This window comes from Acromyrmex echinatior, chromosome 5, assembly GCF_024713525.1.
Source record: "Acromyrmex echinatior isolate Ae372 chromosome 5, ASM2471352v2, whole genome shotgun sequence".
NCBI classification, from domain to species: Eukaryota; Metazoa; Arthropoda; class Insecta; order Hymenoptera; family Formicidae; genus Acromyrmex; species Acromyrmex echinatior.
This window is the reverse complement of record NC_141856.1, coordinates 15,835,197-15,850,514: the sequence shown is the minus strand read 5'-3', so window position 1 is coordinate 15,850,514 and position 15,318 is coordinate 15,835,197. Positions and strand designations below refer to the sequence as shown.

Here is a 15,318-nt window from a genome sequence, read left to right as displayed (position 1 = left end):
ACCAACAATAACAGTAGCGGACTTTTAAAAGCTAGAGATGCGAGACTTCCTCGTATCTCAAACATCCTCATACTGTCCAGTTGTAGGTCGATGCAGACACAGCCTGCAATCTTTATCCATCTCTATCCACACGTCCGTCGGATGTTCGATAAATCCTCTGACGAATCCTCGACGCGAGTAGTTTCACGCTAAACTTCGTGAGGTATATATGCTACAGCGAGAAAAAGGGACGGGAGAGAGAACGATGGAAAACTTACTTATCCCTCTCATGTTTCCTACAAACTCCACTTTACTCTCATATTACATTTGGGTTTAGGAGGGTTTATTTTAACGGTATCAATATTACGTCAGAATCACAGCAGCAAAGTTAAATGACACAATTTAGACTCTTTGCAATGCAAATTAAGACATTACAATGATTTTTAATGAATAAGATTAATAATTGTCATTTCTAATTTGTTGATAACTGTTACAATATTTATGATTTCGTAATCGTTAGAAATTTCTTATCATTAAGAAATCTAAGTGTTATTATATATTTGTCTATAACGATAGCAATTATCTTACTTCTTCACACATATTTCAAACTTGTCGCTGACGTATTCTAAATTTATTGCAATTTTGCGATATCGCTAATGGAGCTAAAGTGGATCACTTCCAAAATTAATATTTGGAACAGAGTTAATATGGGTTAAGGTATTGTAAGAAGATACAAATAAGTAAAAAATTTTATATGTATGTAGAATACATTTTACGTATTAGATTAATATAATAATTTTTTAGTTTTTTTTAGTTCTTTTATTTTCTCTCTTTTTTTCTTTTGTTTGTCATCACAAGTAATTTGATTTGATCGCGAGAAATCACAAATGTCGATAAATTATACTAGTTTTGGCTCCGATCCGTTCAATATTTACTTTATGACTTCTTTATACCATCACGTGTTCCACGACACGTTTGAAATATGACATTGGCTCGTAAAAAGAATAGATTCAGGACAAGTGTATTACAATCACGAATATTAGCGAAAAATGGACACATATTAATGCTACTAACAATAAGAAATTTTGATCTGAATAAAGAAGTTAAGAGAAAGATATGAAATGCTGTGGCTTTAAAAATAAAACAAATAAAGTTGATTCCAAAATATTTAATAGAAGTAATAAAAGATATGGTTACTAGTTTTAGATCACCCTGAGATTCTAGGACAAGAGTTATGATGGGCAGACAGACACGCGAAGTCATCCATTCCGGTCTGTGTATTCCCGTTTAACTAACGCTCTTCTCACATGCATCGTTGAATGATCACACGCGTAAAAATCGGTGTCAGTATCTTCGTGTCATAACTCTTTTGCGAGACTGATTTCGGCTGCGACATTGCGGTGCCTCCGCAACGTTAACGTTGACAAATGCCCGCGAAAGTTTATCCGTAATCGACCGGAAACATGAAGACTGGCCTAGATTTCGTTACGTAAACTTTCCAACAAAAAAAAAACGTAATATTGCAAGTGAATCCTTTCACTGTCGATAGCCTTATTATGAATCCATCCAAGATGCAATAAAACATTAATTACACGTTTTTATTGAGTGTTTAATGTTTTTATTGAGTAGGGATGAAGCCAGTTTATAGATAATTTGCGACTTTAACTATTATATTTATAAATTTTTAATTTAAGGATCTCTTACAGATTTATTTTTACCCTGAACTTCTCGTGTAATGCGTTTTATGATTACGCGTTCCAATATTAAACGAGGTTAATGGATAAACCGTTGAATTACGTTCGCTGTCATTCATTATAACTGTCGCGTCGACATTTTTCTTTGCTCGGCATAATCGGGTCGCTTTGCGAGCTTTGTTGTTGCTTCTCTAGCCGTCGGCACACTCGACTAGCATGTGGATAAAAAAATTTTCGCGCCGTTTAGCAAGAACGACGTGCAACGGATCTTCAGCCGTGGAAGCGCCACGGCTGGCTGGAGAGATCGGAGTGTTGCATGCGCGTGACCCAATATGGAGAAATTGAGTCTCTCCCCGTTATACACCTACGTATTATTCATCAACCGCTCAAGTGGCAATGCTAAGATTGATTGACTAGGCGATCGGCATAAGTAGAATACTGCATTCTTCGCGAATAAACGCGCAATCATTGATCGTCTCTTCGATCGCACGTCGTTATCCGCGGATGCAAAATGTTGAAAGAATAACATGTTTTATCCGTTTACTCAGAAATAATATATAGATTATACATAGATATTATATAGATAGATGTAATGAAATGAATGAGATTTTTTAATGAATTATCAATGAAAGCTTTTCACTTTTAATTTGCATTATTATTTTATGTCGATTAATACAAAACAAATAATAAATCGGGACAATGCTTGCGCCATAATTATAGTGCAATTCTGTTTTATTTATCGACAATTTGCGAAATGCTTTATTGTTTGTCGCAGTTAAAATGTTAAACAATCACGACGCAAAATTTAATGATAGCTTGAATAAATTTGTCACATACACATATGATCACGTTCTTAATTAAGCACAGGTATTCACTGATCCTACTTACATCAACAATGTACAAGCATACATGTATAGATTAGACGTCTATACTTTTTAGAAACGAGTAAAATTGGAAATTGACAGCTTAATATTGAGAACAATAGTGTGTTTTAATATTGTTTCATTCTCTTTACACAAATTAATACTGATCGGTTCAATGATCAATTTATTATTGAAAAACGGTAATTAATTACTTATTCGTAATACTGAACAGTGCTTTTAATACTTAAAATAAGTAATTAATTGTTGTCTTTCAGTATTAAATTGGTTAGTATTAATTATTAATTTCTGGAAGGATTTATTTAATAAAAAAATATAAGAGAGTTACAGTTCTCTTTTATTAAAGTGCTTTTTTTTATAAAATTTTTGTGATGAAAAAAATATTACAAAGAATAAAAAAGGATTGTTTATCAATAAAGATAGAAAACTAAAAAGAAAAACTAGGAGAGAGATTATTCTTATATATTTTATACATTTGTACAGTTTTATAATAAAAAATAGTGAATTGATATTAATTATTAATAACTAGGACAAGAACAAAATTTTTTCGGCTTTTTTAGTCAGGATGAATGATTGGCTAAATGAATAAATATTCGAAAATGAATGCATGATTAACGAGTCTAATTTATTACGAACACATTGCCGAATCGTGCCAAGCTTTATCGCGAGAGCCATTTTTCAGACATCTGCGACGGTTGAAACAATCGTACAGAGCTATTTGTAAACGCAGTAGCTTATCGAATCATAAAACCTGCGTGTATCATATACGTGGCAGACTCATGGGAATTTGTAAATTGCTGGCGAAATCCCGAGGAATTTCTCGTATGAATTTGGCACCATTGATTACGTGACCTAGTTTAACTGCGTGAACGTCATCGACGTCTTTCTATATTGATGTATTGATAAATAAAATCTGCTAATGTTGACGTGACAGTTTATGATACACGATGTCTACGATGCTGATTAGATTTCTCATTGTGGTTGTAACGTTATTCAGGGTACTGAATATACTCCGAATCTCCAGAGGAGATTCCGAGGACGTCCTCGGAATCTTCTACAGGACGTCCTTAAAATCTCGCGGGACGGAAATAGAATGTCCTGAGAACGTTCTCAGTACCCGTCTTGTAGTGATTAAAAATTATATTCATAAAAGTTAGTCTAGCATTCAAGTAATTATTAAACATAAACATTGCATATAAAGTCAGTTCATAATAATATAATTTAGATAATTTTTTGAGAAGATCAAATGAATAAACTATATAAATGTTTTTCATATTTCTCAAAAGAAAATAATATTATAAGATGCAGATCAGAAATATGAAAAATTTAAAGATAAAAACTGTTGTTAAACTTAGTATTTCTACATCGTACATTATTGGTAACCTTTTACTGATAATATTGGATTTAAAAGCACAGTCATTAGTTTAATTGCGAATTTTAGTAGAAAAATTTTAATTTGTAAAATAAGTAAAATGCAATCTAATTTTTATGACAGTAAAAGTTTGTTATTAAAGCTTTTATAAGTATTTAAGAATTTTTTCAAATTTTTGTACAATCCGGAACAATATAAAAATCTGCACTGAAATTCAAAGATCCAGGATGAAAAATGAAAATTTCACTGCCAAGTAGGAGGTTAATGCAGCAGTAACATGCTACAATATTGATGTTGCAATATTGATGCATAACAGATGTTCCTATCATTCGAGAATTTTTGATACAGATATCGATTTAAAATTTTTAAAGACACGAGAAAATAGATCAGTTGATATCTGTATCAAAAATTCTGGAATGAGAGGAAACATCCATTATGCATTAATAGCAACGCTGTAACATGTTACTGCTGCATTAACAACGTAGAATGCTCTTCCAATGATTTCCGTATGCATCACTGAAATTATGTCGTTAGTTATCTGTGCCGCATGAGTTTTGGCGACATTAATTCACACGCATGTCCATTCGGAAAAACTAGATATCTATTTGTATAAGTATATTGAATATGGTCGATGTACATATCGTAAATACAAATAGTTGAGAAGACACCTGATTTAGTCAATTTATTCATCAGATAAACTTATTGTACATAGCTAATCGAGCCAATTGTGCAGATATTATTTGTATAAAATGATCAATTGTAATATTATTACGTATAAGTATAATAATATTACGAGATAGGATATGTATAGTATAAAATATATTGATATATATATATATATATATATAATTATAAAACTAAACAATATAAAATAATTATATAATAGATTTCTGCAAGTAATAAATTTCTACAATAGTTTTACATATTTTTAAGATATTTGTCAATTAAAATACACAGAATATGAGTTTTTTAGTTGAATTACTTATATGATACCTCAAGTATTAAATAAACTTTTAAAATCTGTTCGTATAGATTCGCATTGCATCTGAAAATTATTTTTAGAAGAAAGTTTTCTAACATGTACACACACACACACACACACACACACACACACACACATACACACAATATATATATATATATATAATATATATATGTATGTGTGTGTGTGTGTGTGTGTGTGTGTGTGTGTGTGTGTGTATACATAATTAATAGTGCAAGCTCCATTAATTGATGTTGCTAAGATCAAAGATCTGTTTTTATGCACTTACTTTGTAACGAAGATACTTCTTCTTTCTTTTTAATTATCAAAGCAACGAAGATTGTAATTTCATGACGCTGTTAATTCAAAGCGTTTTAAAATATATGGACGAGAAAGTAGTTTGCTTTTAAATTTAAATTTTTGTTGGAAAAATAATTAATTCTATTATTATGATTAGAATATATCTTATTTTTTATTATTATTTCTTATTTTTAGATATATTTAATATTTCCGTACATATAAGAAGTATTCCAAAGTTCTTACAATTTCTTTTAATTAGTAGTAAAATATTTTAATCTTTTTCATAATTTCTTATCTCATGCCACATTTTTAATCTTTTAAAAACAATTTTAATAAATAAAGGCCATTCCTTATTAATAAAAAATTGAAAATAAAAATTTATTTTTTTAAGTGTTTTTTTGCGATTATATATACTTTGCATTATATAATAAGTTTATATACTTCATATATATATATATATATGTATATATATATATATATATATATATAAATCTAATAACAATTATGTGTTTTATTATAGATTGCAATTGTTTAACTTGTATCATTTCTGAAAAGAAATTAAAAAATATAATAGATGCGATGTGTGCACCAACAATTTATTTCAGTGTAAAATAAATTGCCTTTAATAATATGTGCCGTCGCTTCATCGCGCTTTGCTTCAAAGCGAGAACACGCATAAGAATGTCCCAAATTGACTACAATACGCACAGAGAGGATTGACAGCGAGAGATTTAATGGAATGCGTTTGGTTTCCTAATACGGAATCGTGTTTATTGCCGCTTCTTTCATACTTTAGTAACCGTTATTAACCTATATCGTAAAAGGTATAATATGAGAAATCGGCATGAAAAAAAGGAACAGAAATAATAGTGATTATCTTCCTAAATTCTTGAGAGTTTCATTTTAAAAGAATGAAAATTCTGCCACTTTTGAAAAAGAGTGACAGAATTTCCAATTTTTGAGAGTTCTCTTTCTTTCTATAAAAATACCAAAATTCCGAAATTAAACGAATTTATGAACAATAACAATAATAATAAAATATTATACTTAAAATGTCAATATTTAAAGCAGTTATTTCGATTTATTGATGTCTAAAAATTGAATGAAGTTGAATTGATTCGTTAAATTTGTTAATGATCCATATTTAAAATTAGAATTAATAAAAAAATATAATCTATTAGGTAATTAATTTAAACAAAATTATTTAATTAATTATTATGATGTTTTTAAATTTTAGATAGATTACATTAAAAATTAATTTTCTAGACTAAAATCATTTATCTTAAAATCATATTATAATAAAGTGCAAAATAAGCTTCATAATAAAATAGCACGCAATTATTTTAATTTGAATATATGTGGGAAAATTGTTAGAACATTAATATGAATGTTATGAAACACAATTAAATTAAGTTCTATCCAGTTATATATTTTATGATATTTAAAAAAAGAGATGATGAAAAAGAGATGTTAATTTATTAATTATCAGATTAATTAATTAATTTATTAATTAATTAATTTTATCAGTTAATTTATTAATTATCACACGTGTGATAAAAAAAAATACTATAATGCTGGAAAGAGCGCGCATGCTCTCGACGAAAGGGAGGCGCATTCGAGAGTTTGTGGCCAGTTGAGTTCCGTATTCCATTCAGTTTACCGGCACTATTTGCACGGTTCGGGTTCCTTCTAACACGTGCAGCTTGACAGACCGATGATGACAGGAAACGCATCACATGGCTGCAATGTTGTCGTAATTTTAATCAGTTGCCGATGCGCGTTGAAACGGAAGTCACGGGTCTGTGCATAAGCAAGGAACATGTTTCGAACCACCTGTGAAGGCAACCTGACGAGAATTACGATCGAAACGTTGCGTTGCGTGAAATTCGATAACGTGGATACATTAGTCTGAGTAGATCCTCAATCTCGTGGATTTATTTGCGTCAAAATTGTGAGTGACATCTCGATGCGCGATGTACAAATTGTCCACACTCGATAGAAACAAAATAAATCATATTTAATATACAACAAGTAAGAGTTAAAGCCTATAACATTAAAATCATGTTCAATCCTAGGAAATGCGATAGCGGGTATACGTGATCTGATAGAATTACTTAAAATTAATAAATCGATGATAAATTATCGGTTCCAGGCAGATTGAATCGGCGATTCATTAGAATTGAGTTAATCAGAAAGTTTGATTTTTGAAAGAAAAGCAATTAAGGAAATGATTAAAGCCCTACTAGTTAGCCGATAATTCATTAAGTTCGTCTCTTCTAAGAGATTGTTGAATCGGTTTTCTCATTAATTACAAACAATGTTGACTTGCGTGATCCTGTATTTCGATATTGGAATTGCTATACCAGAAAGAATTTTTGCTAAATGACATGGAACGTATTTTGTCAATGAAAGCAATTACTCGTGGAATTTAGAATTCTGTTGCGGCGAATTTAATCACATGTGTTGATCAATCATAAATTTCGAATATAGGATATGCGGAATGCTTGCGCAATTGCAATAGGTTGCTGATAATGGAAACATGTGAACCATTCTATTAAGATCGATGGTAAATATTTCAAACACTTTAAACTTTCGATGATTCTTCTGGCGAACTCGAGAAACGCTAAAGATATTGCTGTAGACACATTCTTGTTTCTAACTCGTCAATTGATAAGTAATTTTTTATGAGAAATTACGCGGAAATGGAATTAGAATTTTATTATAAGATTTTTATAAAGATAATGCGAAAAGGAGCTTTGCTGAGCAAATTTAATATTAGTTTATATTAAATAGTTTAGTATATTTTTTTTTAATTTAATCTGGTAAAAAAGTATATTTAACACATTTTGAAATAAAAGTATATTTAACACATGTCATTTTATTTGATGAATTAGACTATACATTCAGCAAACGAATTCTGTTAAAGTTACTCATAAGTAAAGCTACATCTAAAGAAGTGAGAAAGTTAATAATGTTAATCGGAGACGGAATACGTTTCCTCGAGTCGCGAATTCTCCTCAAAGTTATAGAAGATAAATATTCGTCCAAAGCTTTCTGCAAATTAACATTTTCACCGTCTAATCTATCCGATCAAAGCAATAAATGGAATTCCCGTTTTAAGTGAAGAAGTCAATCATTTTGCGAAATGATCAAATTTTCGCTATCTCGTTGAGAGCTTTCCACACCGTATCGAGATAATTAATGGTGAATGTATCACGACCAGAGACTGATGATGTCACTTAACATTTCCGAATCGGCGAAAGTGGTGGCTATTTTAAAACAGAAAACGGTAAGCCGGATTCGCGTCGCGAAACACCGTGGTGCTATTGCGCACCTGCGATTCCTAATGGATTTTCTCGGGCTGCAACCCAACACAATCCGTCATCGAAACACACGAAACTCCAATGCCGAAAATTGTCGCGGCACGACGGAAAGTGCTACCGACATAAAATTAAAATTCCTCCTTCGAAAATGCAAGAGAAACCGACGTAATCGTGCTTGTACCTGTAAATACATAACTCAAACGGCGAGCTACCTGATACCTCCCTCCACCTAAGTGAAAATACATGATAGCGTGAACGTATCATGTCACGAGGATACGTGATAGTGGAAGAATATGAAATAGTCTAAAAACGAGAAAAGAGAGAAAAAAAAACAACGAAAGAACAAGAACAAAGTGCATTTTAATTCCGCGCTTGAAAACATGCTGACAACGATGTCTACCGTCGCGTTCGAATTGAATTCGTCTTATTATACAACGGCGATCGGGAACAGCGCGCTCGATGGATTCTCAGGTACTTCCAAGATTATATAGTCGTAAAACGATGGTACTACATTAATTAAAAACACTCGAGACACTTATCGTGAAATATGTCTAAAGGATCTTAAGTATCTTGTAACTACATAATTTCAGTAATCGAGTCGGAGAATGCTACTTCTGCGCTGTACATGCTGCCTGCCTACATACGAACGACTTCGATGGTTGCTTGCATTATTGTGATGATCTTAGGGATAGTAGGCAATCTAATGGTAATTTTAATTTACATTTTATTAATATCAAATACAAGTAACATACTTACGTTAGACTCCGCGGATGGTGTAACGTATCTAAATATTTATATCGCGATACATATAATTCGCAACCAATTGGGATATACTAAATGAAGTTAAAGTAAACGCAAGTGATTCTGAATTTGAGTTCTCTTTAGTGCAAAAGCCAAATATAAATTATTAATATTTGAATTTTATTAAATTGAAATAAAATAAAATAGTAATATTAGTGGGAGACTCCAAGAATAACTAAATTTAATATAAATAAAAATGCCTGTGAGGACTTAAATTCCGAAATTTTTGCGTTTACTTTAACTTATTCATTTGATAAGTACATCTCAATTCGTTGCGAATTATATCTATTACAATGTGAATATTTAATTTACGCACCAACATTCCCCTTACAAAAATCTAATACTGGCAAATGTATTATTGAATGATAATTAATTATTTTGGAATACAAAAAGTATTAAACAACAGTGCTTTTAATACTTAGAATAATTACTGTCTTTCAGTATTGGTTAGTATTAGATTTCTGTAAAGGTCGGAGGTTCACATAGGTATTTTACTTATATTAGACATATTTTGGGAATCTACTAATATTATTTTATTTCAATTTATTAATATCAGTTGCAATTGCATTTACAATCAATGAAATATGAAGAGTATAATTTAATCGCCGTTTTTATTTGCAATTCGTATTCGTTATCACTATTGATGTATCAATCTTTAGAGTCGGTTGCTGTAGCTCTCGCGTGTAATGTCCTCAGGTGCCGTTGGTCGTGTTACGGGGAAAAGACATGAGGAACAGCACAAATATCTTCCTGGTGAATCTGAGTGTCGCCGACCTCTGCGTGCTTGTGATTTGTACGCCTACAGTGTTAATCGAAATCAATTCTGGCCCGCAAATCTGGCCGCTCGGCGAGCATATGTGTAAGTTCAAACCAATTGCGTGAAAAAGCATGACGTATTTTGGTATAGATATCTATTCCTATCATCAACCGCGTGCAGCAGCCACTCGACGTGGCGCAATGATTTGTCAGGTCGGCTAAATCCAAAAATACCGAACATCACATATTTCTTCAACGGACATTGATAAACCCATGTCATCCCTTTTTCTTTTTATGAGCCCACGCGTGGTTCATTAACTAACACACACATTTCTATTGCGTCACGGAGGCTCGAATATTCGAACCAATTCTCGTCTCAAATTCGTTGGAATTCCAGTTCACAGTCGCATTCTCTCAAATATTATCATACACAAAAAGCAAATTATGGTAATACTCATATATTGATGTAATTATCTTATCATATTTTTTATCTATTTTTATTCTTCGAGTTATTATGCCATAAAATGAGTTTATACAAATTTCATCTAGTTTTATCACGTATTGGCCATGATAAATGTAATATTTGAATAACATACATGTATAATGTGCATTTATAAATATGCATATATAACTATACGCATAACATGACAAATTATATATACATATATTTAACACATGATAAATTGATAACATACGTGTATTACTAAAATAGTTAATATTAATTTCTATATTGCGACAATTAAAATTCTAACTAAGGCTTAGTTGAAGATACGTTGAAATTCGATATCTACGTTTTACGACATATAAGGAAAAAAAAAATTTAAATTCGATGCTATGATTAATTGTGCGCGTATATGTTTTATAGGAAGTAGAAAAAAACGCACTTTTCTTTGGTTGCAATTTAAACGTCAATATCATTGGACGCTAAAAGAATAATTTAATTGATTCGTTTTAATTTGTTTCGCATTGCGGTAGAATGATGGATGCAAACTTTTATCTGGAGTGAACGGAAACGTCATTGCATCGCAGAAGCATTACTGATTTTTTAAAATTGGCAGAAAGTATCCGATCTCGTTTCATCTTTATTGAACTGACGAAAGGGGAAAAATGTCATGTCTTTTTTCCCTACATGTCATACATTGCAGATCTATCAATGCGCTCGCAGATACTGATTAAATTGCAAACTCGAATCAATATGAAATCTAACTTAATTTCATTCCATTTCTCTCAGCTGATCATATCATTGTTTGAGATAATGTTGCTCGATTTTTGACAAAAACAATAGGAATTGTTTTTACGTACGAAATGTCGTTCTACTGAATGTCGTTGTGGTGGTTATTGTTAGTTTTTTTTTTAACTTTTTTACAATATTAATATTTATTCAAATTTATTTTTCGAATTGACATATAAATAAATCTTTTTATTCTGTATATTAATATCTAATATAATTTGATTTTCCATATTTATCCGAATTATAATAAAATTTGTGGTTTTTCTTAATCAATTTTTTTGTACATATAAATACATACAATTAAATTAAGAAATGAACTAAATTTAACTACATGTTGTATTTTAATATATTTATTTTTATTTTATATTTTCCTCTATCTATTTTTTATTTTGAAAAGCAATCTTTATAAGCCTTTTTTGAAATTATTAATTGTGTTGCATGGAAAAAACTTTAGAGAGAATATCCAATTTGGCCAGTTAATATTGGCGATTATTATCGGAAAATCAATTTTGTTTCTATAAAAGAAACGAGAGTGCCCCACTTTTGTAGCGTTAGTTTCTTGATAATCTATATTGTAGGAACATATAAGGAAGAAGGAGACAGAAAAAGAGGGAGGTTTAGAAATCCTTCTGAAACATCACATGAGTGATCGTACACTACAGCTATTCAAACTTTCACGAGCTTAGTACGAAGATGCGAAAATATCTGAGAGAAAAATGCTGTCGACACAAAAATAGTTTTAATCTTTTTCACCATGCGGAGTTAATTGCGAACAAATGTGGCGTATCATGCACAAATATCGTTGAAAAATCATAATTATTATACCATTGTCAAAATCCAGTGATTACTGCTAAATTAAAATGATTTTTTATGAAATGAAAAGAACGCTGTAAGCTGATATCTTTTTCTGTTACGTAATTAAAATGACGACAGCTTTTTTTAGTAATTAAGACTCGTTAAAGAATGTTAGTATCTATCGGTAACATTACTTTTCGATCAAAACATCGCACTTTAACAAACTAGCTTTTCAAAATATTCTTATAAATGTTTGATTAGTTAAACATTGTATATTATGATACAATTAAATACTTTTTTAAATAAATTTTAGTTTTTGTGAAATGATTTTTTTTGCTACGATGTAAATTTATGAAAACTAAAATATAAAATTGTATATTTTGTAATTTATTATTTTGAAATTATTGTGTGTTATAATATTAGTTTATATCATAATTTATGTATTTAGGAAATTATATTATAATAATATATATGTATATATATATATATAATATATATATATATATACAAAAGAAATAATTATATTATTAATGTTCAAAATCAAAATAATTAAAATTCAAAGCCATGTGTTTGATATCATAATTTCATTTTTTAATTTTTCACAATTGAGCAAAAAAATTATAGTAAGAAGTCGCCTTTTTATTCGTAAAAAACATAGTTGATTTTTTTCTATTACGTGTATCTTTTTCTCTTGAGATTGATCTCTTTATCTCTATAAAGATAGGTTAGGAAGGTTATCAATAATAAACTGATTAAAACTGACAACAAAAAGATCAAACAAAACCTTTTGAAAATTTTTTACATAACTTTACAATATTTTAAACGCATATAAAAACATTTATTGCGCGTGAAATATGCAGAGTTAATCGACTAACCTTTTAATTACTAATATTTAATAAAAATTGCAATTGTTAGCGATTTATTTACAAACAGTCACAAAAGATTAACGTTTGCTAAGGTAAGGGTAATATCCTGCGGGAGTTTACTAATTGCTGGACTACAGTATTGTTTACTGTCAATTTTGATCTATTTGTGATATAGTGGCAAAGGATTCAAATTTAATAAGAGTTAAATTGTGAAGTTAAATTCAAAGAGAGTTCGGTTTATCTCACGGGAATTTCTCTCTTATGTATTTTTTCATGTGAAATGCATTTTTTAATCAACATCCTGTTTTTAATTTTCAACTGTAATAGTCAAAGCAAATTCTATTATATAGATAATAGAACAATATTAAGAAAAGCATGTAATTTTTTAAAATTAGATTATATATACCTATATAAAATATTATATTTATAACAAAAATCTCTTTAAATAATTTTTTAACAAAACAGACTATAATTTGAAACTTACAATTAATATTTTTTTGTAGCAATAAACTTTTTATTATATTATTTAAATTAAATTAAATTAATTAATTTAATTTGCTTTTTTATTAACATTATTTTTTAAATAAATATAAACAATAATTTTTTAAAATTATTTTTAAATTAAACGCGACTATTTATATGATGATAATTAAGTTATTTATGGTAGTTACGTACGTATTTTGTTTGAGAACAATCTAAAATAACAGTAAAGAGATTAAAAGTCATATACCAATTTTTGCTTTACGAATAAACAATATTATTGCAATCTACGAGTGAGCACATAAACAGAGTGTACAACTTTCATAAATCGCATTTATTACATTGTCAAGAGAAGTCGTGTTTTCTTAGAAGGATAATGGAACTGGCAATATAGTACAACTAATATTTAAATCAATATAAATAAAAGGTAAAAAATATCAAGCTTTTATATACATAGTTAAAATAAAAATTAATATTTTTAACGACATTATATTTCTTCCAGAAACTTTTTTCAACAAATTATAGAACAATTTAGCATATCGATGAATTAATAAATGCTTTTTTTTATTAAAATAGTTACTCATTTTATTTAAATAATTATTGTTCATTGTATAGTTTCGTTATTATTGAAACTATTACCATTTTTTTTTATTCATTTGCGTTAATGACATAAAGATAATGACTCAGTTTTACGTTTTCTTTAATATCTCTCTTTTATGGCGCAGTTATTAAAAATGTTTTAAGAAGCAATTAGTTCTTTTGTCTTATTATGCTCGTAAAGCTTAGTCAATCATTGAAAATGAAATGGAAAGGAAAAAGGATATATTATATATATTACTTTATAAAAATCATTTATTATAAGTTAAATCAATAATTATTCGATAATCAGATATTTCTAATATATACTCTCATGATATAAAAATATTAATATAATGCGAATACAAATTAAATTTATCGATTATGAATATTTTTCAAAATTGACATTCAATATCCAGTTGCCGCCAATTGTTTGCACGTGAATGATACGTTTTATTTACACGTCAAATAATTTTCATTCGATCAGTGCTACTAACGGACGAACATCGAGATGCCTGTGCTCGTAAACCATTGGTACCATATGGCGTTGCAAGGGCGAGAGATTCTTCTACAATTCCGTACGAGCGACCGCCTATATATTTCGACTCCCTGATCTCTTTTGCTCGGAAGAATGCAAGAGACGGCGAAATGCGGAGGCAACGGGAGGATCGAATCAGCCAGCGGGTAGCGAGAACATCGTGAGGGGTCTCTATGGCTATATGAGATGCGTTTATCGTGGAGGGTCGCGCAAGGGTGGTCCAGATGGGGTGTGGTGTAAAGAGGGGGGGTAGCATTTAGGCGCGTCTGGGTTTTATGAGGCGCATACGGCGACGCGCGTCTTAAGTCGATGTCCTCCTCCTCCTCTTTTCCTTGACACCAGCATACCTCTCGTCCAGCATTCCTTCGAAACACTGCCCGCTCTCACGGTCGAGGCCGCGTTAACGTTTATTGCGACGTAAAACTTCTCATGACGGTATAATCACAGGTATTTCACTTAGAAAGTGAAAAGTTTCCTTACACTCTCGCGATGATAAATCAGTCTAGCTCGTGCACGTCGTGATTATGTTCATGGAATTTTAATTATGTTCTTCGACTATTTCCTAAGCCTAGTAATTCTATTCGGAATCATTAATTCTCATTGCGCATTGTAACCTTATTATCCGTACAGCTATCCCTATTGTTAATTATATAATAACGATTTTTGCTGAAAGTAGCAATTTTATTGGCGATGAGCCTTTTATAGGTATACTTTTATAGGTATATACTTACATATGTTATGAAT

General features: G+C 30.2%; 1 protein-coding gene across 16 annotated transcripts in view; it reads left to right on the top strand.

Annotated features, from left to right (window-relative positions):
• Positions 1-15,318, top strand: part of ETHR (ecdysis triggering hormone receptor) — a 94,402-nt gene that overhangs the window by 42,974 nt on the left and 36,110 nt on the right. For 3 of the 16 annotated variants that reach the window (XM_087406761.1, XM_087406762.1, XM_087406760.1), the window contains 2 exons: positions 9,122-9,237; positions 10,029-10,191. In XM_087406761.1, the coding sequence (XP_087262887.1) occupies positions 9,157-9,237; positions 10,029-10,191 (244 nt within the window). In that variant the 5' untranslated portion in view covers positions 9,122-9,156. Of the gene's footprint in view, positions 1-5,812; positions 9,003-9,121; positions 9,238-10,028; positions 10,192-15,318 lie in introns of those variants that run through there. The other 13 variants (XM_087406756.1, XM_087406755.1, XM_087406754.1 and 10 more) reach the window with 13 other exon arrangements.